The sequence below is a fragment of the Plectrocnemia conspersa genome, unplaced genomic scaffold (assembly GCF_051122295.1).
Source record: "Plectrocnemia conspersa isolate PC_06_02 unplaced genomic scaffold, ASM5112229v1 ptg000013l, whole genome shotgun sequence".
Classification (NCBI taxonomy): Eukaryota; Metazoa; Arthropoda; class Insecta; order Trichoptera; family Polycentropodidae; genus Plectrocnemia; species Plectrocnemia conspersa.
In genome coordinates this window covers 22,534,409-22,560,047 of record NW_028277177.1, presented here as the reverse complement: position 1 = coordinate 22,560,047, position 25,639 = coordinate 22,534,409, and the positions used below count along the sequence as shown (strand labels likewise).

Below are 25,639 nucleotides of genomic sequence, written 5' to 3'. Positions count from 1 at the left end.
CTCAGCGGAGGATATGCAATAATTAAACGTGCTAAAATAACATTGTAAATAGTACACGTAGAAATAATTGAAATACATCTTTTTACTTTATCACCTGGTACTATTTGTACAATGTACACCCTGAAACCTCATGGATAAATAATACAATTATCAGATTAAAAAATATAAACAATTAGTAGAGCATTTTTTTTATTTATTATAATTGAAAGCTAATGTTGTATACATATATATTATTATATAATATATTCCTAACAATAGTTTTTTTTATAATTTTGATATTATAAAGTCACAATTCAGAAGTACAATATTTGAATTAATCTAAATTAATATATTGTTCTTTTAGCTTATATTTTTATAATAATTAAAAGTCAGAATATCTATTATGTAATAAAAAATATTATTATTAAAAAAATCAACATTGTTTTCCTTTATATTGTTTTTATGCATTAAACAAGAATATAAAAGCACTAGTAAGCATTTATTAATCTCATTTTATATGGTTTTAGATAATAAAATATTTTTAAGTATGTATATTAATGTTTATTTATTTTTTTAATATTATTTAATGGAACTACGACCATGCATTGTTATTTATTCAAAAGAAAAATTGCAACAGTATGTTTCAAATATGTTGCTAATTTTAAATTATATGTAAATTAATTTTGTTAACAAATTGTCTTTTAATTGACTAATCATAGAATATTATCGTTGGTTATATAATTTTATATATATATATATGTATATACTCTATATTTAATTATTTTTAATACATATGTATAAATATTATTAAATAATAGAACGTTTAAGTGTTTATGTAAATATATGTATAGCGTAAATTAAAATGTTATATTATGTATAATTGAATTTTAGGAACGTTTTCTTAAATTCAATCAGGTTTTATAGAATCAATAACATTCAATTACACTCTGTCAAGCTTTCAATTAAAAAGTAAAATTATAGGAGTGATGATTAAGTTTATTTCTATAATATAATATACATAATAAATCAATATATTGCCGTATAATTATTACAAGTTGTTCAAATTAGCGTACACGTTACTTGAAAAATACAATGTTTTATAATAAAATGTAAATTAAACTAATTAAAATGGAACACATTAGGAATAATTCATAAGGGTGCACAGATAAATCTTAAACTTTATATACGTACAATAATTTCTAAGGCGAAAGCATAGAATCAAAATAGATTTATGTGTACATGTAATATAATAATAATTAAGAAACTATAATATATATATGTATATATATATATTTGGCAGTGATCGAAACTGTTATATAATAGTTAGCGATACCAGCAAAATTTTCTCTTATATTTTTCATACGATTGCTTGTGAACTATCGACACAAAGTGCAGTTTTAACGGGTGAAGCTCAAAATTGAAAAGTAACTTTTTAAATTAACTCGAATGCATTTTTTTATATGCGTTAAATGAACAATACAAAATAATTTAACTGTGAAGCAAATCATAATATATTAAAATATTTGTTCTACATAATAATAGTTAAAAAATCAAAAACGTGAGATCAAAACCTCTATTATTCTTGAAGATACGATTATTAAAGCTTTTTCCCTTCTTCGTAGACCCTCTATCTAACGTATTTATAACTGTTCTCGATAAAGATTTGAAAAGTATCTTATAAAAGCAAAGCTTCTCTGTCGTCATTACTCTAATAATTCAGTAAGTTTTAATAAATGTTATAATATGTAATAATATACGTGGGATTAATAATTATAATAAATAAGGATAATATGTTAATTTTATTTATACGATCGTCTCGTATTTTTTACCCATATCACTATCGAAAATATGCTGGCAAAGCTGGTAAAAATTGTAACGTGTTGTTCGATCCTGGCATAATATTGTTGTTTTAGAGTGGGAATTGACCTATACGCCGGACGTAGTGGCAAAAAGTTAACGACGCGCTGAATCACGTTAGTTGTCCGTGTCTTTTCGAACTTTGTGACCCCGGAAAGTCGCTTGAATTTTAGTAGCAGCCTTATTTAAGTCAGGATCGGATAAGTCTATGTCCAATTCCTCTGCCTGAGAATAAAAAATAAAACATTAATAATTTGATACATGTTTAATAATGAATTGATTGCTTTAAAATATGGAATGTAATCATTGTCTACAATCAGATTATGGGATAGTAACTCGAATTGATTATATAATATGCTAAGTGTTGAAGATTGTTATATGAATTTATGTAAATTATCCTCGGATTATATTTGGCTATACTAGCAATCAACAAAGTAAAAGTTGGCCTTTTTGTGAAAATCAAACATGAATTTAACGGATTTATATAACCATATAAACGCAGAGCCAGAAAGTTACTTGGTTTATTGTTTCAAAGTTGGAGTGAATTTGAATTAAGATAATATAATTATACGAAGATATACCAAACCTAAGATCAAAGACAAATATATTTACTGAAAAGTTGATGTTTTTTCATAATATAAACATATTTACTTTATATATATAAGATTAAACGTAAGATATACAAATATTTTTTAAATCTGATTTAAGCGAATATTTTCCTTATCCAATCAGAAATCATGAAAAAACTTTCTCAAAAATAATTAAAAAAATAGTGAATAAAATTAAAAAGTATATTAATTTTTAAAATATAGACAAAAGTACCAAGGGTCTGTTTATTTTTAACAGTCAGTGAACAAAAACATTGTTTAAAGTATTATCATCAATCAAGTGCTCTTGAATTTCTGACCTGTGATCGGTTGGTCTCCCTGAGGGGTGAACCGATATGTGCATTGCTTTGTTGTTGTTGAGAATATTTTATAATAAAGCTCCTTTCACTATTTTTATAATTATATATTTATAATTCTTGTCGTGCTTCTTTTCTTGTTTTAGGTATTTATATATTTTTTAAATTAGTTATTTGTTCTAATTCTGCTCTGTTCTCAATAAATTCTGGCTGTATTTGTTTTTGTGCACTAGTAGTGCTTAATCAGATTACGCTGAGAGCTTATCATTCCAAGTTCACGTTTTGATCATTTAAAAACAATATTATGTGTATGTTTTAATAATAACGACTTAATTTTTCCCCAAAACTAAGATATTTATTTAAAAAAAAAGTATATGAATTGCATGAAGTTAGTTGTGAGTGAAATATTTTAATAATGGTTTTAAACTAGGCTAAATTTATTTATAATTTTTTTTATAATTCACTTTAAAATTGAAAATAAATTTGTTGAAAAACTTGAATGAGTGTTTTATAAAAAAATTATAAAAAATTCAAAACTATATGTAAAAATTAAAAAATAATTTGATTTTATATTGTTTAATATTTTCAGTAGTTCATAAATTTTTAAGATTAAATTATATACAATAAATTAAAAAATCATAGGATTTGAATGTATAAAACTTAATAATTACTCTGTTGATATTTTAACAGAAACGATACTTGATTAATTAAAATTTGATTGTTCTATGAATGTATTACTCTGCTACCACCAACAAAATGATTCGTAAATTGTGAGTGGCCGATTTAGTTGGAAGCAAAACGAAATATTTTACAACACAATATACCAGTGGTGTATGTCGTTGACTTAAGAAAAACCTGGGTTCAAATCCCATATATACTCTATAGTTTTTCAATTTCTATCGTATCTGGGAGATCAGGATTAATGATTATTATGTAATTATAATTCAGAACGACAATCACAGATTAGGTTTTTTAAGATTTTCCTAATCTCTGGGATGAATACAGTGATGAGTAATTAAAATAAAAGATTTTACACTGTTATAATAATTTAATATACTTTGATTTATTAATTGTCGAGTGTGTGTCGTTTTTAAAAATCTGTAGGGTATGTGATAATGTGTTTTCCTTGAAAGCTATTTTTGCATTGTATTATTTTTTCCATCCATAAACTATGCCTAAATAAATGGATAAATATTTATATTATTTTATTACGTATTTTAAGTTGTTAACATACGTTGATTATTCTAAAAATGTATCGTTTGTAATGAACATATTTTGGTCTGTATTTACTGATTACATTGTCACGGTTAATTATCACACATTAGTCACGAATCATTACGCTAGGCGTATGAAAGATGGCTAGTGATACATTCTTAGAGTAACCAGAGTATTGTTTTGTATTGATTGCAGTAAGAGCATATGTCTAAAACTATTTCTTAAGACTTATGCCTTTTATATATTTATTGTTAAAATAATTATATTTATCATTATGTATTTACCTTAGCAGATAGTTCGTCCACTTGTTTTGCAGTCTCCTGCTCTGCCTGCTTTCTTACTTGATGTCCTCTAAATGAAGCTTGTATTTTTGTAGCCGCGTGGCACAGTTCTGAAAATCATACGTGAAAAATTATAATAAATCATATGTACTTTAGCATATGCACTAGTATAATAAACATGTCTACGCTGCGAATCTTTAATATTATATGATATTTTGGCAGCCGTACGCGGAAAAACGTGGGGACGTCACAGTTTCGAAAAAACAACTCCTGCCTCATAGTATCTCACCCCCTTCTCGAATCACGAATACGTAATAAACCTTTTCTGAATTCGAGAGCTTTTATCTCAGTGGACGATCTCTCCGGGTTTGTTTTATCTGAGCGTGTGTATCTGACCCAGTTGGCATCGAACTGATAGATTAATTCGACTCAGATGAATCCTGGCCCCGTTAAACAATAAAATTATAATTCAAGGTGTACACCCTTGGGAGAAAAGATTGACCAGCGCTGCGAAAACACGTGAATACCTATTAATCTAATTCCACGCCCTGATGGAACCTATTAATGAGTGGTTTTAATTATATAATATAAACCAACGAGCGGTCGAGTTTCTTCTGAGATATTTAAAATTATAACTTATTAGATATTAAATCTGAATCGATTTAAGTATTAATCATATGTGATTTTGAGCATGTTGTAATATGTATATAAAAAATCTTGCGTATTAGCCTGTATATTTGTTTCAGAGTAAAAATAACGAGAGCTACCGATAGTTCGCGTCCAACAGTAACATACTTTATCTCTAATGTTTATCACTGAAACTTTTCTTTGAGGGCAGAGAGTTTTCTTCGGCTTTCGATCAGCCTCGGGCCACAGAATTCGACAACTTTGTCAAAGCGGCGGGTACGTATAAATTAGATAAACGAGAAAACTCGACAATTTACCGATTGAAAATTCAATTCGACTACCTTATTATGTAAAATGGTATTCGCAAAACGCCGCAGCCGTATTTCTTAATCAAGTGAACCAGGGGCTAGCAACCATTTTGAGTCACTTACAAACGAAAGAGATTTAGGTTTAAAAATAAGTATGTAAGCATTTAGAAATCAGGTGTCGGAGAATCATAATGGGTTAAAATGATAATTTCAAAGGTAATGAAACCTCAGAGACGTTTTTTAAGCAAACAATTCTGAGGAGAGACTAAAGGGTTTTTAGCGGCATTTCTAATACTTTGTTTTTAAATGATAAAATACCGTAATATTTATGAATATCAAGTTCTGTAAAAAACTGTTTTTTTATCAATATGAAGTTAAACACAATGTACAAAAATAGATTGAACTATAAAGACACAAAAAACTTAATTTTAATATTGTTGTCTCAAAAATATAATAACATTTATTTAAAGATGAAATATATGAAATTCCTTAGTTGCCTTATAAAGTTTTTTATATGGTTTTAGTTTATACCTATTTTGTGCAGTTATTTTTCGTTTGAGTTTTATTAGTATAGTTAATATTAAACCTCATTTCTTCAATTTATGACTGGGATATATTTTTGCTCTACTGCAAATTAATTTTTATACGTATTTTTTTTTCATTTGCTCATTGATCACTTTTTTCTTCTCAGAACTAATAAATAACATCCGTTTTCAAACTATCCCATTGTATAATATAAGGAACACTTTCTTTCTACTTTCTGTTCTAGCCAACGAACAATAAAGAGCTGTTATATTTTTTTAAATGTCTGCCAATTATGTAGGTGTGTTTCATAAACTCGTAAAGGTAATACCGTGACTTTGGCAATCTAAAACATTTACGATGTGAAGATGCCACTAAAATTTGACTGACTCATAGGTGGTTTATAGAATTTTAATCCGAAGAGTTTGCATTGGTTGATAAATCTCGTCATAATTAACATTAATTCACCTCAAAATAAAAAAAAAATCACTGAAGATAGGAGTTAAACTTTATTATTTTAAATATTATTATTTTGATAAAATAATATAATTAAATACCGCTCTTCAAAAGGTTAGACTTTAATTGGTAAACAGAAAGAGTAGTTTTTCATAATGACAATGTGCAATCCACTACAAGCTAAAATAATTGAATTAAATTATTATTAGGCATCCATCCTACTTCCCAGACCTTGCTCTTTCATATGAAATATTATTAGTTTTATTACAATATATAAAAAAAGTCACAAAAATTTTATTTTAATGGCATAAATAAGCTTAAAGAAAGATGGAAGAGATTTATAACCACATAATTAAAAAAAATAATAAATAAAAAAAAATAGTAAAATTTTGCAATATATCAATTAAGCTACGTAATTTACATAAAAATAAATTTTCATGATAATTACACACATTATTTTTTTTAAAGAAAGTATCATTTTTAAGTAGAATTTTTTTACATAATAAAATTGGCCAAAAATATTGTGACACGATTTTTACTTTCTTTTTTAAACAACATTTAATTATATTTCTATGCCTTAAGTCTGAATAGTTCTTGACTTCATATCAGTTTTAAATATTGTCTACATGAAATGTAAAAATTAAAAAATATTTTTTGTTGATTTTCAAGTACAAGTTCCGACATTGATCAAATATATAATACCCAGGCGCGTATGGTGAGATATTTTCACTTTCGCGACGAGAGTGAGTGAGAGATAAGGGCGTGCGGAACGCATGTAACACACGCCCTTATCTCTTACTCACTCTCGTCATTGAACACGCGAGCGAGCGAAAGGGAAAATATCTCTCGGTACGCGCTTGGTATTACCATTAACGTTATATACTAACATATTTTAAGACTAACAATGCTCAACGATCTACTTAGAATTCGCATGAAGTAAATCGCAAGTCAAATAATACCTCTCATATAGACTACGTGTAATTTTTTTTCATATATAATACATTCTTATTCAATTTATTATTCTAACAGATTGATAGACTTATAAAATATAAACCAGAAGATTATTTTAGGTATTTCAGGAACTTAATCTAGAATTAGCACTTAGTTTCCGATAAATTTACCTAGGTGATCCTAGAGAAAGCCCTAGAAAACAGCTGCTTATATTACGAGCGTCAACCAACAAAGCAAACATCTGAATCCCAAGAGTTAAGCTCGATCTTCGATACGATTTGTATTATAAATAAAAGTGTTGTACTTGGGAATATATTTAACTGATAAACTGTAATTTTAATTTATGTAGTAAATTATTCACTATTTAATAGTTTTGTTATATTTGCGTAACATGGTCTAATATAGATATTATATATTTGTTTTGTATTTCGGATAGACTTCTTTATTCTTATTGTAGTTTAGTGCAATATTATAGGAAAACTCGTGTTTGTCATTTAGGTGTCATATTTGTCTGACACCTTAATGCTTTTATGGTTTATTCATACATTTTTTCAAACAAAGAATTTACAGTGACAAAGCACTTGACGGATTTACACGGTGAAATAAATCAGATACAGCTCGAAATGTTTTATAAAAGGCAAATATATTAATGAAATGTTATATTTATGGGATATAAAGTGTGCAAGCTTTAAATATGAACATTCCGTCACTATCTGAAACCATATTGAATATTTATACTTAATATGAAAATATAGGAAAAAATTAATTTATGATATGCTAAAAATTAAGATACACATATTACATACTATAAGATTATTTTTAGCATCGTTATATACACAAAAAAAGTATATGACATGCGAGCGGCAAAGATTCGTCTCTCGCATGTATCACGTAAGATGAGAAGAACATTTCTTATTAAACTTAATAGGAAACAAAGCATTAATTTATATTTTTATTTTATATGACAATGATTTTTAGTGCGCATTTTTTCTTCAGATTTTTGACTTAAATATAGTTGAAGTTTTGGTCGCTAAAGGATATAATCAATATAAAATAAACCGGTTGAAATATTTGTTATCACAAAATACATAGGTAGTTAAAAAAAATATCTAAAACCACCATAATAATTGACATATTTTTTGTATCATACTCTAAAGTAATCTATTGTTTACCTTTTTATTTTATAATAATTAATTTGACTATTAAGAGCAGCTTCAATAGTAATTTATATTTCATATGAATTTCACTAAAATCATAATTTTATAATTTTATCAGAAGGACAAACAGTGAAGCTGTAAAAAAACTTATATTCGTAAATTTAGATGCTTGGAAAAAGTGGTGGATGTATAAAAATATATAAAATAAAAGTTCGGAAACTTTTTGAACAACCAACTATACTGCTGAAAGAAATATTTTCTATATAAATATATATAAATATAACAACAACCACCAAACCGTGATTTAAAAGAAAGGGTTCGATCTATACGCCACATAACTGAACATAATTCATAAGAAAGTCGGCGCTGTCATTTTTCGTCCTAAGGGCGAAATAATAATAATTTCTTGCAATAAAACTTCGCTACCGCCATCTGGAATTCTGGAATTAAATGGATTTTCATATAAAACGTTTTAATAAAACATGGAATAAGCGAGGACGTAAATTCGATTATTATCGATCGAAAAAGCGGACTCCCCGGGGACGCAAATAAAATATGCGATATAGTACCGACATTTTTATTCTTACTGAAAATAAGGGAGAATGCTTAATATTCTTTTAAAAGGGCCAGTTATATTTATTACCCAGTTCGACGACCCTTAGGAGCTGGATGAAAAATCGACTATGAAATTTTCTTAAGGAACTTGTCGTGTTTAAAACATCGAAGAATAAGTACACATATAAAGGGTTTTAGTATAAAATAAAAAAGTTTTATTATGAGTCTAATAAACCTGAAGTTATGCTATTAAATTTATTAAGATACATTTATAAAATATATTGCAGCAGCTGTGTTATGTTTAATTTATAGTTAGATGGTAAATTATTTTAAATAATAATACAGATCTTACTCTTTGACAAAAAACATGACATAGTTGCTACTATAGCAGTAAAATGAAAATATTTAAAGTCAGCCCGATCCTCAAAAAAGGTTGATCGAAACCTTTCTTTTGACATTCACTAAGTTTGCTATAATTATTAATTCTTAAAATAAATATTTTCGTAGTTGCTTTTATAAAATATATTTTAAAAATACGGAAGATTTATTGGAACGACTTTTTTAATTTAAATAATTCAGAATTGGATATTCTTATAATTATTTATGATAAAATTGATAACGTTGACATTTGAAAACTAACTTAATTAATAAAAAGCACTAATAAAACATCAGAAATAATAAAGGTAGTTAATGAAATGAATTTTAATATTTTGCAATCAACCTAAGAACAAGATTTAAAATGTAAATGAAATAAATCGTTGCTCATAATTAAGCCAACATCAACGGAAAGCAAGGGAGTATTAAAAAATGCATGTTTAATAACTAAGAAAATAATAAATATATCTGATTCTAAGTGCCTTGGTCTTTCTAAATAACATTTTGCCCACCAAAAATAAAATGTTTATTTGTATTTTTATAATATAATTATACAATTGATATTTTGTATATGTAATTAAAAAAGCGTTTTTTATAGCTGCTATAAAAAGTAATGCAATATAAAAAAAATATTATTTTTAATAAATTAATATGTATGCTTTTCACACATATACATACATATGAACGTATATATGTATATATATATATATATATATATATATACAAATATTTCTCGAAAATATTTTTTTGCTGATAAGCAAATGTTTAACAAAAAATACTTTTGTGGTTAAATATGGTCTTATACTCTTATAAAATTTATTTTAAATTACATTCTTTACATTAAAATAAATATTTTATAATAAATAAGAAATATTATAGCAGTCTAAGAAAAAATCTATTAGTGTATTCTAAGTATGTATTTTTGTATATCAAATTACCAAGTTCTAGCCAAACAAGTAAACGTAATTCAGACATTCATTCTATATTATTGTACAATTGAATATACTTGATTGTCATTAATTTCACGGAAAAACATCGCTTTCAACATCACTAAAAAGAAAATGCCTTGAGGCTAGTACTTAAATATATAACATGCAATTTAGAAATCCGAGCCACGTCCATTAAGTAAAGGGTTTACAAATACACACATAAACACACGAGTAGAGTTCCGAAAATGTCAAAATGAATTCCGGTAGGGATAGTTGTTTATACAAGTTTTGTTCGATATCAATGTTTATTTTGCTATATTTTATTTTCAATTTTATCTCTATGTTCGAATGAGCACTCAAATCAATTTTATGTTATATTTTTGTACACATTACAACCACCTTTTATATACAAGGCTAAAAATAACTATTATTTTTAGACTAATGTAAAAAATGAAGCCCTTATATTACACAATATTAAAAATAAATTTACAAATTTATTAGGCATTGAAAAAATTTTCCCAAAAACAGATCACTCTTCATTCATATTTTTTTCAACAAGTAAATTTGTTTTTATGTTTTATATAACGTAAAAAAATAAACTACAGATAACCACAATTTATCATAATCAAGAATATTTTTTAAGCGTACGTATAAAAGGTTTAGTTAATGATCAAAGTCAGGATAATCTTGGCACAATATTATTGTAGAATTTAGCCACTTTACACGTTCAGGATTTATGTAAGTAATTTAAATATATTTAGTATTGCTTTCCCTTTTACAAGATTTAAAGGACCATGATTAATAATGGTACTATTTACGAGAAGCTCAAACACAATTCAATATCTTAAGAACGACGTTTAGATTGGAATTAAAAGGTTTGTCTTAAACTGTAGAATCCAGTCATAGAATTTGTTTTGTTAAAATATGAAATCTAGCTACGTAATTTTAAATAAAAATAATGGATTAAGAGATGCTGCATTTCATAAATATCTATATTTGCTAAACCATTTTGTGGTATGTGTATTTGTTAAATGTCATACGAATTGATTGAATTTAAACCCCCTGGTATCGGTTTATAGTAACCGCCAAGAGTGGCTTATCTTAATGTTATAGTTAAGTTAACAAAACTATTTGGGTCGGCCATTTCGCTATTACATTACCGGTAGCTTAGTTCTCACGTAGCCAAATTCTTGTCTTAGATTAAATTGATTGCAAATATTTCGAATATTAACGCAATAATTTAGAAAAATGCCTTAAATATATTGTGTTAGTAATTTATTCAATTCCATATTTTTTTAAACAGATTTTCCAAGGTCAAAAATCTCGCATTTTCGAGGAAGTTGAGTTTTCCTTTAAGCTTAAAGCTTGTTAGTAATCTGATTTTATCTACGTTTACCATCGATATTTCAGGGTTGTATAGGCAGTTATTTTCGACCTCGCACACATCCTGACCGTAAAATATGTTAACATAATTTACTATTTATGTTTAACCCTTTGTGTCTGATACTTTAACAACAACTAATTTATTTTACGATATTATTATTTAGTAGTCTTGCCATTAAAAATAATTAACGCATAAAAATATTTATATAAAAAAGTGAGACTATGATGATTAAAAAATAAAATCCACAATACAGATAATTTTAACCTCTCTTATAATTATATTTTTAATGCAGAAAGCAGTTAAAAATATCATAAGCAAGTTGTAGTTCTATTAAATTGACTCAAATTATTTATATACTACACAATACACTAACCGGATTATAATCCAAACAAAAATTGCGAACAATCACAAATGTCAATATATATATATAAATTTATGTAAATTGCTATTGATGCTTATATTGTGTGCGGAATTCATGACGCAATAATCATAATTATGTACTAATGATGCAATCTTATAAATTTACCAAATTACCTTGATATAATACGTGGGCAAACTTTCTCATAAAAATATTTTTAGCTACCGGTACCATAGTTTATGTCTATATATATTATACATAGCTAAAAACATGATGCTTGGCTTCCTCACGTATTAACAAGCGTATTACGGTTCTCCTATTTAAACGAGCATCACGGATCAGCTAGGATAACCTCAATCACGGATTAGAAGAAGCTATCTTCTAGGATCTAGATTGCTTTTCGTAAACTTGTCCGAGTTGAGAAGGCCAGGTATACCCTCGTTCCTTCGACAGTCAACACCCTTCGTTTTGCGAACCCTTTGACCTAAAAATATTTTTTCATCGATCCGACCATCGCTGTGTTTGCACAGTAAAATCTGACGATATAATCAATTACGATTATGGTGATTTTGAACAAATTGGCGACCTCGACGTGCTAATGATGTTTGTGAGGTCCAAAATCAATATCAAACATTTCATATTTACATTTTGCAAATGCAAGATATCCATAATTAGGATAAATATTTTGAACCATTGAAATGTGATTTTCTGCTTCTAAATCCATATGTTATTTTAAATTTTGTGCTAAGATAAAGACATCGTGAGGGCAGTAAATTGCCATTTAATTTTGTGCTAAGTAAAGATAACGTGAGGGCATTTGACATTTGAACTAAGTGTACCTACTGCATAATATATATTGTGCAACGTGACTTATATATATGAGTTAATAATATACGCTTAAATCCAAAGAGATAAAAGTGTGGCGACCACACATATAGGCACATTTAAAAGGGCGATTGTCTCATTGTTAATGACCATGACCAAAAACGTTCATTCATTAACAATGAGACAAACATCACGGCACAAGAAGGATTTATTTTGACCACACACAACACGGGTCGTTAAGAGAGCCCCTTTTGTGACAAAACGATACGGACGCAATCAATCACCACAATGCAAGCCCCTGGAGCCAAGCGAAAAACTGGCTTTCAAAAACACATCCGATTTCTCGAATTCTAAGAAGCCACTGCAGCAATTGGCTAGGAGATCGATGCACAATCGCGATTGGCCAGCTAGCGTGCATCCCCCTAAAAGATATAAGCACGGACTCCGACGAGGAGAGGGCAGACGGTCCACAGCACCACAAAAGACGGAGGCACAGAGACAGCAGAGCCAGCGACACAGACGACCAGAGCCATCTGGAGGAACCAGCCACGCGCCCTCACCGACAGATTTGAATATCACACCTGACACTCGCCGCACGCAGCCACAGAGCCCTGAGACATCATCATATGCACACATTCATCGCGATAAACGTCATGCCATAATCGTCCATAATCAAAATTGTAATTATAACTTAATAAACAATCTAATATGATTCCCCGAAGAGACTCATTGACCGCGAGGTCAACAATCCTTAAGGCTACCCCCCCCCCTAAAAAAGTTAAAGGTTAAGAAAAAGGAACAGACAATCTTTTTTTTATTGACTTGCTTAAGATTTTAGTATAAATATCTTATTAAAATAAAGTTTTGACTGTAGCGATAGTTCAAACGATCGTTTCGAAACAGTTTTACTCTGATTTGACTGCATCAAAGTGAATTTGAAGCGCTGTTGTTTAAATGGAATGCCATAAAAAATAAATGCATGTAAAACTGGCGCAGCTTGCCAGGGAGAACAATAATCGTTCTTTGCTAGTTGGCGCATGCCGGTTGAATGAATTCTACACAGAACGGGTTGCAAATTTATAGCCTATCCAAACACTAAAACAGATGGCGGTGCGCGCGCCTGAAATTGCGCTCGGTTAGCTTTAATTTTTGGTGCATTATTCTACAATGTAGAAATTCACTATAATTTATGATGAGAAATTCACTATCATTACGAGAGTTCTGTTTCTTTTATACATATTTATGTTGTGTGGTAAATTAATATTTTTCTTGTATGGCAATCCATTAGGTTGGCCTTTTGCCTTTGGTATTGTTTAACATAAATTAACCATAGAACATAAGACTTTCTTACAGGAATTCGTCAAAGAAGCCTGCGAATGACTAAATATAGACGTGGATTTATCATAAAAATATAATAATTTACAATAGACAAAATCTGTCTCGAAATAATAATCAGATTACAAAAGTGTCTGTGATTAAAACATTGTTTTGTTATAATTATTTATGCAAGTCATTGTTACCAACTTTAAAGTTGCTTAAAAACAAATTGCCAAATCCATTGACCAAACCACTCAACAGTTAATAATAATAAAACAAAGCACTTTTTGAAATAAAACAAAAGATTTAATTTTGAGCGTGAGAAACGCTTATAAGTCTTAAAACTATAGTTGAAAAGTATTATAATATTATATTTTTTTTATTTATAATATTAGAAAATTGCAAAAGTTTAAGAAAAAAATATTCTTCTTAAATTATTGCACAACAATGGGAAGATATTATTTTGATATTACGTTATTAAGTCAAAAACGTCGGCAGGTCATCATGGCTTTCAAGCATCTAATGCTCTTCATGCCGCTATATTTCCGCCTCACTATCACAATTAATTATTAGAAATACGCCCCAAAATAGGTTTGCATTTGCTTAAAATATTTTTTGTGATTTATCGTTGCACCAAAAGTGGGCGAGAACAACATATCCTTCTGTTTATTACTTTTGCTAACGACATCATGACTACCATTTCATCAAGATTTCAACCGAGCTCTCTAATTTTATCTCACTAAGTCCGTAAGAACTACAAAACTGACGACCACTCAGAAGGAGAAGACGAAAAAGAAACGCAGAGGCAAATTAAGCACTTGGGAGGGTCCAGGCGCAACATAATTTAGAGGCGCTTTTTTTTTAATGACGAAAAGTGCGATTTTCAAATCGAAATATTCAAAAAAGAAGATTCTATACCGAAAATTATCATATTATCTCCCAAAGTACAATATACAGTATAAAATCTATTAAAAAAAGTATTTTTTTAAATATGTCATTTCAACGAAATCATATCGAAATACGTATTTAATACATATAAGATATGAGATTTCTAAATGTTCAAATACATGTTCACTAGTAGATTTTTATACTGCTCTAAAATTACCATAAAACTTAATTTGACAGTTGCGAAACATCTATTTGTTGTTCCAACCAAAACCTAACCTAATGAAAGTTCTAAAAATAATAGTCCAAAATATAAACTAAGCCAACGCATCTCCCAAGGGAAAATAAGCAAAAGAAGAAGTACAGACAAACGTTGCATCTCGCACATTGCTCCATAGTCTGCACTTGGATATTACACTATGTTTTAAAAATATCATAGTGATCCTTACCAATATTACTACTGACTTATTATATATTATTGGTCAAAGTGTATTCAAACCGAATTTTGGTCAATAGGAGTGCGCAAAAAACAATTATCACTTCTCAGAAGTCAAAAATTCACGTCAAAAGCAATAAAATCGTGTCGTAGCCGTCGCAGTGGGAACGCTCGGTAACGAGCGTTCCCACTGCGACGGCGACGACACGATTTTATTGCTTTTGACGTGGATTTTTGACTTCTGTGAAGAGATAATTGTTTTTTGCGCTCTCCTATTGGCCGAAATTCGGTTTAAATGTGCTTTATTTGATTCTCACTTATTGTAAGTCGTAATATTGTTATAAAAAGTCCACTGCGACGGCACGATTATATTGCTTTTGCCGTGGATTCTTGAACTTGGCCAGAAAAATGCATGTAATTTAATTGAGCACTAGTCGAAGTATTAAAATAAGGACCACTGACTGGTTACCTTTTGCTCCCTTACCCTATTAAAAGCTGAATAGCTAGCAACAATGTGCTGGAGAATCATATGACGTCATTATATTAAAGATTGACTAGGTAAAGTAAAAATCTGCATTGCAAAAAACGATTTTATTGCTTTTGACGTGGATTCTAAGCCCCCTTGAATTTGGTCGTAAAAATGCTTGAAAAACTGCCACTAATTAGCTACCTTACCCTCCCTCCTTCCTGGAAAAATTTTAAATCTCGTCTTTGAATAAGAGCACATATAACAAAAGATTACTGTGACACTGTCTTATCTTTAACAGACTAGCGACTTATCTTTCAGATGACCGAAAGCCGGATGACGTGTACCGATTTATAACAGTATTCACCTTAACATTAAATTAAATGTAAGATTTATAACTCTTTCACTAGTCTGTATGTCAGTATAGTTTATTTTGTCTCAACATAAAAAAATGTGGTTTATATATAAGTTATTTTTGAGGCCCTCCCAAGATCCGGAGCCTCATTCGCTTATGTGGTAATCTGCCACTGAACCAGCCACTTTTTATTTACATCCCTTGGTTCAATTTGACGTCCAGAACCCAGAGTTGAACCCGCTTCGGAGAAGACTGGTGAACGATTGTTGCAGAAATACTGTCTTAGAACAAACAAAATAATTACCCCTGACACAAAGGCTAGGACAAAATATGCATTTAAATGGGACTAATAAAGTTACATCCGTATATATGAACGTAAAAACAATTTGTTATAATCCATTGTTTAAATAACTGTACTTATATATTGTGAGGTTCAACTTTTAACTAGATTAGACTAGATAAATTTTAAACTGTGTTACTATTAGTGTTTTTACACAGTTTGCTCTGTTATAACATTATATACAAGTCGTTCTATTGTGTCATATAAAAAATGTTATACAGTCCTATCGATCGCCTGTTACTTGATTGGTTGCGAATGAGGTCAAATTACAATATTTCCAAGCGCGCCTGTGCCGATGCACAACGAACACAACTGCAAGAAATCGATTAAACTAAAAGCTCATTACGCCATTCCAAGGATCGGCACTTCCTCTCTGCATCATTAAAAAATCAAGCTTCTGAAATAAATATGGAGAGTGAGGGAGAAAAAAGCTCGGCGCATTAATACGAAAAGCTTTCGAGTCTCCAGGCACGCAACGTCGAAATCAATCATTTTTAGAAGGTCAAGCGCCTTTCGCCTTAGGTACTAAAAAGCTTTTCAATCCGATTTCTATAGACACTAATCAATTAACGATGGACGAACCTTTCTACAACTATCTATAATCAAATTCTACTGCGTAAACATAATTATGGGCTATGAGTGTCAACGTTGATTATATCAACACATATTTTATTTCTTATTATAGGATTATTCAGTCATTATTGCCTGCTATGATTCGCGTGATATGGCAGAGTTAACCAAGCCTTAGTCATAGCATGCTACATGTGTTTAAAACGCTGTTTAAAGTGTCAATTTTTAATCCCATCGTGTGCTAGATTTGTTCTATAAAATAGTATTTCAATGATGTTATGAACAGGCGAAATATGTCGCAATCGTTTAACGATATTTATGGAATGAAGACTCAAATATTTTACTATCAAGTGCCGAAAAATAACACAGGCGCAGGATAGACTGCTATTTGGTATAAAAACAAATTAATGTACTCTCCAATGATATTTTAATGCCTTTGAAATATTTTATAAACATCATATTTTTACTTTCAGAACAACACTTGTATGTATGTTTTCTATAATTCATGAGGTCGTAATAGTGCATTGGTAAATGTCCGGATAACTACCTTTTATAGCAGTATAATCAATTTATGCTAGTATAATAAATACTGAATCTAACTGCTTCATTAAAATTGTCTGTTATCAAAACCTATTAAGCATTATTACAAATTATACTTGAAATATTCATTTAAAAAACACATGCCAGAGACCTTCAAGAATATTTTTTGTAGGATCTTGCATCTGGAACACCAGATACTTCCAGCTTGGAACACACGAGAGCTCATCCAAACTCTCATTAAGCGGGCTATATCAAGCATCGGTCGATAAAGCAGCCGCTTCTCTCTTAATGTCAACCCAGCTACAACGTCAGAAAGCTCGATCTTTGAAGACGACCTGTTTCTATAGACGCTATGAGAAAATAACGTATTTATAGTATGATAAATACACAAAATGTACGTGATTCAGAGTTATATGTAAATACAATATTATGTATTTATACTAATTTATAACTAAATAACTTTGATTTATATAAAAAATAACAATATATTTATTTTGTGGGATATTTTTTTTAGATAAAAATGCTAAAAGGGTTAACTCAAAGATTTTTGCCCCTCCCGAAATGTTTTAAATCAATTTATATAATAATTTAATCGTAAATAAAATCAATGTAACGCTCATTATCAATTCCTTTTCATATTTAAATTAATGTGTATTAAAGATGAGATGTTCATCAACTGTTTTTTATAAGTTGTCGTTAGTTTTCAAAAGCATCTAAATTATTTAAAAAAGCGTGTATAAGAATACATACTTCTGTAGGAGTTCTTATAACTGAAACAATAATTATTTCCGAATTGGGATACAAGAGTTCATACGAACTCATACTAAATGGAGCTATGCCAAGCATCGGTCGTGAAAGCAGCCGCTTCTCTCTGCACGTAAACCCTGATCTAGCTACAATATCTAAAATCCAGAGTTTAACTCGCTCTTTTGAGACGACTGGATTCTGTATCAAGCTATTTTGGTGCAGGTATTAAACCATTGTACGGAGTTCTATTTTTTTTTATTTTTTCAAAATTCGATGCACAATTTACTTTAAAAAAATCTAAAAATATCACACATGAACAGGTTAACGTAAAACTGTACATAAATATTTATGACAGTTCAAATGATATTTTTAAAAAATAATTGCTTTAACAAATAAAAAAAAATTAATTAGGACCAGCCCAGGAAAGTTAGTTCAACTCTTGAATAAACATAGTTAACACCAATCAAAAAATGTAAATAAAATAAATTGGCCGTAATGTTATATTGAATTTAAAAAATAATATTTATAGAACAGTATAAATATTTAATGACAAATTATGTAAAAAGGTTTTTGCGGCTGGGTAAGTAAATGTGACATGATTGACATTGACTCAGGACGTTACACTTTTTGCGTTATAAATTATTAAATATATAAACATGTATTGAATGTTTAGATACAATTATCAATTAACCTACTAGGATGCTTTTAGTAGAAGATCATAATGTAATATAATAAAAAATAAATTATCCTCAACCCCTCGCGAATACAAAACAACAGAATTGATTTTTATGATAATATAATATTCGCGCTCCATAAATTCCATTAAGGTATTCGGTATAACTCGATTCGCGGATCGTAAAGTATAGTCTGAGATAACTCGATTTATGCATAATTTAATAAATTTAAGTTTTAATGAATGAAACGCCCCGCATAACTTTGTATGTAAATCGATGTCGCGACCTCAACCAAACATTATCAAATTTCATAATATGCAACGCACGCAACCTAATATAAAACGTAGATATTTCAATATTACATAGTTTTATTATATTAAATATATATTTAAATCTGCGTGTGGTGTTTAATCACAATGGAAATGCAACGTTACAGGAAAATTGCATAATTAGTAGGACGCTTAGAAAGGGGCTCGGAAAATTACTGTGTTAGCGATAAAAGCACAATGGCTTAATGCAATTGAATAGAAAAAGCTCGTGGCAATTGGTTGGCAACAGAAAAGAAAAAAGCAGATGGTCAAATGACAATGAAATCTCAGAGTGCTATTCCAAATAAAAGGTAGATAGAGGCTTTTTGTAGTATGTTTATATCAAAGGTTCGAACAAATCTACTGATTTAATAAAATTTTCGTGCCTCTATGACGTGCATTGTACGCATTCAGCTTGCGACACAACAATATCCATACCACGACTCAATTATGCCATAACCGTTCGGGTTCGCAGATTTACGCGTTCAAATTTAACTGAAGGGACAGATAGTTTAACCGTATCACGCACAAAAGCGGTCATCTCTCTCTTATTCATACCCTCTCTGTCTCTCTCTTTCTCTCTGCATAAACACAATAATTAAGTTCATATATCACGCCGAAACGTAATTATTCTATTTGAGCTTTCGCACACATTTGCGCGAAGACAATACAGGATGTACTCGCTGACATATTTAGTTTGGATAAGTCTCTTAAATGAATTAATATTCTAAGGGTACCCTTCATAACTTATATAACGTCACTCTTATTGTTTAAACTATGCTAAAAATAATAAAATTTTATTTTTAATAATTAATATATTTCATTATCAATTATCATACGACTAGAATCAATATATATCTGATATTAATCACAATTTTTAACTTTTGAATGAAATTAAAAAATATATATTTCTGTTCATGAAATTAATTCTGCTCATAAAAATATATATTAATGATTAAGATTGTATTTAAAATGCAAATAATATTAGCCAAATAAAAAAAAATATAATTTTCAGGGGTTAAAAATTTACAGTAATTGCTAGTTTAATACAAAAGTGATAATCAAGTTAATTGCATTTCAACAATATTTAGAAATAATGCATTGGTCAAAAAAGTTTATATTTAGAAAGAAGTTTGTAAAACAATTAAATGATGCCACTGATTCAACAAAAACTTGGCAGATGCTTTTATTAAATTTTGCGTACTTACTGTGATTTCTGTGGATGAGTATAATGGGGTCTCATTTAACCCAAACATCAAACAGTAAAGTTTAATTACGCGATCAAATATTGGCCTTTGATTAATTGTATTAAATTGTCTGGTTTTACTTACACATTTTTTAAGACTCGCCTACATTTAAAGTATAACTTATATTAAAAATATTTTGCAATACAATATGACTTCATTTTGATTTAAGACCATTTTTATTACATGTCTGTATTTATATGTATAAAGAAAGAAACCATAAAAATAGATATTTTTGAGATTGATTTACAGCATCTTTTATAAGCGTATTTAAAATGTGGCGTCAATAACATATTTGCAAATTAAACACCTAGAATAAAAAAAATATGTAATAAAATAATTGTGTTAATCAGAAACATAACATATACTACAAAAAGTTGCAGAATGTAAGCATTTTACAGTTAATACAAAGCCGTGATGACAAAAGAAATTCGCTGAAAGTTAACGTCATATTCGACAGCACATTACCATAACGATTTTTCGGAATACAATAAAATCGCTTACTAACAAAAACTGTTATGCAACTTTAAGACAGTATTACAAAATATTAACTAATCCTCGATTTGATGCATACATCAGGTATAAAAAACACATATCGTAGCCGCTTGGAAAGATACTCTATACTTTTTTCATAAAAAACCATAAATTAGCAAAGAAGTTTCCTTTTTAACGGCGAATATTTTAGAAATAAAATCAATACTTTACGTTGGAGTCACCAGAGAGTAGCCTGGTGTTAAACCCAAGATATATTATATTTGGTTGCAGTGATGAAACACTTATAATAAACACGCAACTATAAAAATCGATTGCTTGAAAATATATTAATTTTGATTTATTGCTATATTTTACAAGATTTTTAAAATTCAATTTTATGTTATCTACTCCATTTAAATAAATAAAAAAAAACGCGCTAGACACAATAAAAATCACCATTCGACAATTTATTGACGCTGGTAAATTTTACTTATCTAATGAAATATTCTACTTTCGCGCATGTCGCGCGGTGCGCTGTGGAGCTCAATTTCGGTTTAATCCCCGCCGTCGTTATGGGCTAAGACATTGAAACTGCAATATTTTTGTTAATTCCTTATTGAAAGATCTTTTTAAAATATTAATTTGTGTATTTTATTTTATATACATACATCAATAATCCACGGAAAATGTTATTATTAGTTAGGTATGAAACACATTTTTTTAATTTGTGTAATTCCATAAACATTATTAAATTGCTTTAAAAATTAAAAACATTAGTAATGTTTTTTTTAATAGTTTAAGAAGCAATATTTTAAGTATTTACTATAATTTTTTTGATATAAGGAGAAATATAGTGTATTTTTAATTATATATGATAAATGTATACCCTATAAAATTTTAAATAATTACCAAAAAAATGACAATTAAAAAAATAATATATATATATATTACTGGCTAACTATACTTCAGAATATAAAATACAATAGTTCATAAATTTTGTCAACGAGTTGTATACAAATGCTATAAAATGCCACATCTTATTAATAACAAGTGATCGTAAAAAAGTATCACAAGAAAATTAAGAATCTTCATTTTCACACAAGTGTGCGTAAAATGAACTGATGAAAATCTTTAGTATGAAATTAAATAAAATAAAACCAAATAAATCTAAACGACTAATGGATTTAAGTATTTTGTCCTTCCTCTAAAGTTGATATTTAAAGCAATCAATATAAAATAGCTTATATTACTGAAATCTATAAGCAAGTACGAATAATTATTATATAAATTTATTGTTTATTTAATAGTTTAATATATATATGAGTTATCATAAAATATCATTACTATTTAATTAGTAACTGTAAACATGTTAAATACTCCATAAGAATTCGCGAATTCATCCTGTATTAGCAACTCTCTTCCTCTTGGTCCTGGATTCAATCGGCATGTATATAATTTAGTGTGCCAGATTGCCGTTTAAATCGAGATTTATTATTTGCTGCCGCCGCCATATAGAAATAAAGGACCTAATTTGTACACTGGATGTGCTCATAAATTACTTCAGACACATTCGAGTTTCGGAGATTCGCACTGTATTGTGTATGCTCGAACACATAATAAATATATCGCTAAGTACAATAGGCGGTTAATGTTGTAAATTTTACAATAAGACTGGCGTTTTTTTCTAAGACACTCATAAAACCACACACTCAAAGAGGAGTATTGTTAGCCAACCGCGTAGAAGTTATTTATACAAAGTAACTTCGTGAAAGGAATACTCTTGAATAGTCTCTCGGAGCTGTATATAGCTACGTGAACGTGAAACTATTTGAAATTGCTATACATATTTGCGAAACATAAGACTGAAATTACACAATTATAGTCTTCAATAAACTTTATGTATATAAAAAGGTATTCAACGAACATGGCTAGAAAATAAATGGAAATATCTCTGTTGTTGTTTTTAATTAGAAATTGTATTGAATTTATAACAAAAAGTTATTTTTACGGATTCCCTTAATCACCATTAAGCTAAGCCCTGGGATTAAAGCAAAACGTTTACTGCTATTGTTAACGTGGTTCGGATTTTGCTTATGAATGCTTTTAGCTCATTTTAAACACGTAGATTAGATTTGTACACCTCTTACTTATATTATCGTCTTTAAGTTTAATTTAGTTTTCTGTGATATTATATTTTTATATTATTTTTTAATATAATATTAACAACACTTATAATAATTTGACTATTAAGTACGTTCAACGCAAATTCGATAACTTAGTAACACAAAGATTTAAATGAAATGATCGGATAAGATTTTGTGTTTTTAACCCAAATTTTTTAAGAAATAACTTCAGAAATATTTTTTGGTTTGTAGACTATTGATATTTGATCTTCAACGTAAATAAAAAAATCAGATAAAACTTAACTAACAAAAATAAACCATCCCAAATTAAGAGATAAAAATAGAAAAGTTGTTCTGAATACATAAAAAATCTACTAAAACGTTTAAATAATAAACACATTAAAGAGCTCTTTGACGATGGTAGAAAAGTTTTGCAGAATGATAGTGATGAGATCTAAAAAAGGACCAGTAACCATAAAAGAATAAGTTATGTATGCTACAAAGTTAACAAAAACGGAAAAATCAGTTGCAATTAATGATTGCATTTTAACAGGAATTTTTAATAACGGTATTACCGTGAGAGCAAATAGTAAATACCGGTATTACCGGTATTTACAGTAACAATAATTTAATTTTAGTTATAAATGTTTATGTAAATATTATATAATATAATTTGCGTAAATACTGCATAACCCTTTTAGTCACGGACAATTTTGCTTAACATATGCAAATTTTTAAAGAAAAATCATTGAAATGCATTTTTTAAATAACATATGTTATATGTGTTGAGAATTTTTTTTGTGTAATATTTAGTTTTTACAACAATAAAAAAAGATTTAGCACCTGTCAACACATATTAATCATTACTTTTTTTTTAAATATCGTCTAGTACAACCTAACTTTTTAAATACGTTTTTTATGTACATATAAATAATTATTGAGACTCACTTATTGCTAATATTTAACACCTATATTTGGTAAAACATATTCCTTTGACTATTTGGATAAAAATATGACTAAATAGAGGTAAAAATGTACAAATCGTAAATGCTTTTGTTTTCACTTCACCAGCCATCCCTATGATAAAAAAGACGCGGTCATTTCTCCGCGTCCTTTTTATGATAGGTATGAGAGGTAGCGTTAGACTTGCCTAAGATAAATCAAATGTATTCCTTTTATGTTTACACGTCACCCATATTGTACAAAAATGTCGACAATGTTATATTATTTTTTTTTAATTTACACTGATTTATTTAGCTATGAATGAGCATGCCTTGTTAATATATTTTTGCCACTCTCCTATACGGAACGCAGGCTTGGCAGACGGATGGTATATGAATAGATCGGCGGACGAGGCCCCACCGGTCGTTGCGGTCCACCAAAGAATGGATGTTTCACAACAGTGTTGCCAGATTGCCATCTAGTTTGTAGCATAATATATTGGGCCCTACAGAGGCGTGGTCCTTGAATTAAGAATTAACCCAAAAAGTATTCTTTCACATTTGAGATGTGGATCTATAAACGTGTGCTAAAACTTCCTGGGTGGATATCTTCCTACTAATATTGAATATGGTAAAATACCGAGAAGTTTTGCGAAACATCAAGATAAGAAAACTACAATATCTCAGCCATTTTATGAGAAAATCAAAATATAAACTAAAACAACTCATCAGTATTATAATCATATGTCGTGTCTCATGGCTACTCAATATTTAAGACTTTTTGGTTGCAATTTAACTAAAATATTCTGTGCAGTAGTAAACATATGATAACCTCCGATATAAGATGTACAATTAGAAAACGGTAATCGAATTAAAACAGCGTCATTTATATAATAAACATTCAAATCCATGTGAAATGCATAAATTTAATCACAAGTAAAATAATCCACAGTTTAATCTTAGCTAAACTAATTTAAAAATTGTATTGCAATATAATACGTTATTCAGTAAATATGTTATCATTAAAAAAGTATGTTATATTTATTAAATAATTTTAATCTTGTTGAAAACATGTGCGGTATTTAAAGAATTAGCGATGGGTTAAAAGTACTACATGAGCTGCGAATTTTCGGAATTTTTAAGGTCTCTTAAACCAGCATTATTATCAAAGGGTTGCTCCCTTTCATTTTATTTCTCGTATATAATGTAGGATAATTTTCTTTTTCGTATACATCTGCGTCACTTAAGCCTATGGTATATATAGAAATCCCTACAAATATTGTATTAAATCTCTAATACCCATCGCTTTATTGACATTGTTAAGATTCAAAGTGTCTTGAGACTCCTCGCTATTAATCCTCGCCGCTGAACAAGTAAGATCTTTTCCTAATAATTCCACCATCTTAAAGCATCGCCAATATAATTTTTTTTAATGGCTTTCCTTATTAAAGTCTTAAAACTTTTTCACTTATTTATGTATTGGTGAATCGAAATTTAATTATTTTTAAATAAAATCTATTTTAACGAGATAAACTG

General features: G+C 28.9%; 1 protein-coding gene across 2 annotated transcripts in view; it reads right to left on the bottom strand.

The window, feature by feature from the left end:
- Positions 1–1,332: 1,332 nt before the first annotated feature.
- The window catches only part of igl (IQ calmodulin-binding domain containing protein igloo), a 151,703-nt gene continuing 127,396 nt past the window's right edge, over positions 1,333–25,639 (bottom strand). For both annotated transcript variants that reach the window (XM_088201862.1, XM_088201863.1), the window contains exons 4-5: positions 4,240–4,346; positions 1,333–2,061 (exon numbers count right to left, since the gene is read on the bottom strand). In XM_088201862.1, the coding sequence (XP_088057988.1) occupies positions 1,954–2,061; positions 4,240–4,346 (215 nt within the window). In that variant the 3' untranslated portion in view covers positions 1,333–1,953. The remainder of the gene's footprint in view (positions 2,062–4,239; positions 4,347–25,639) is intronic.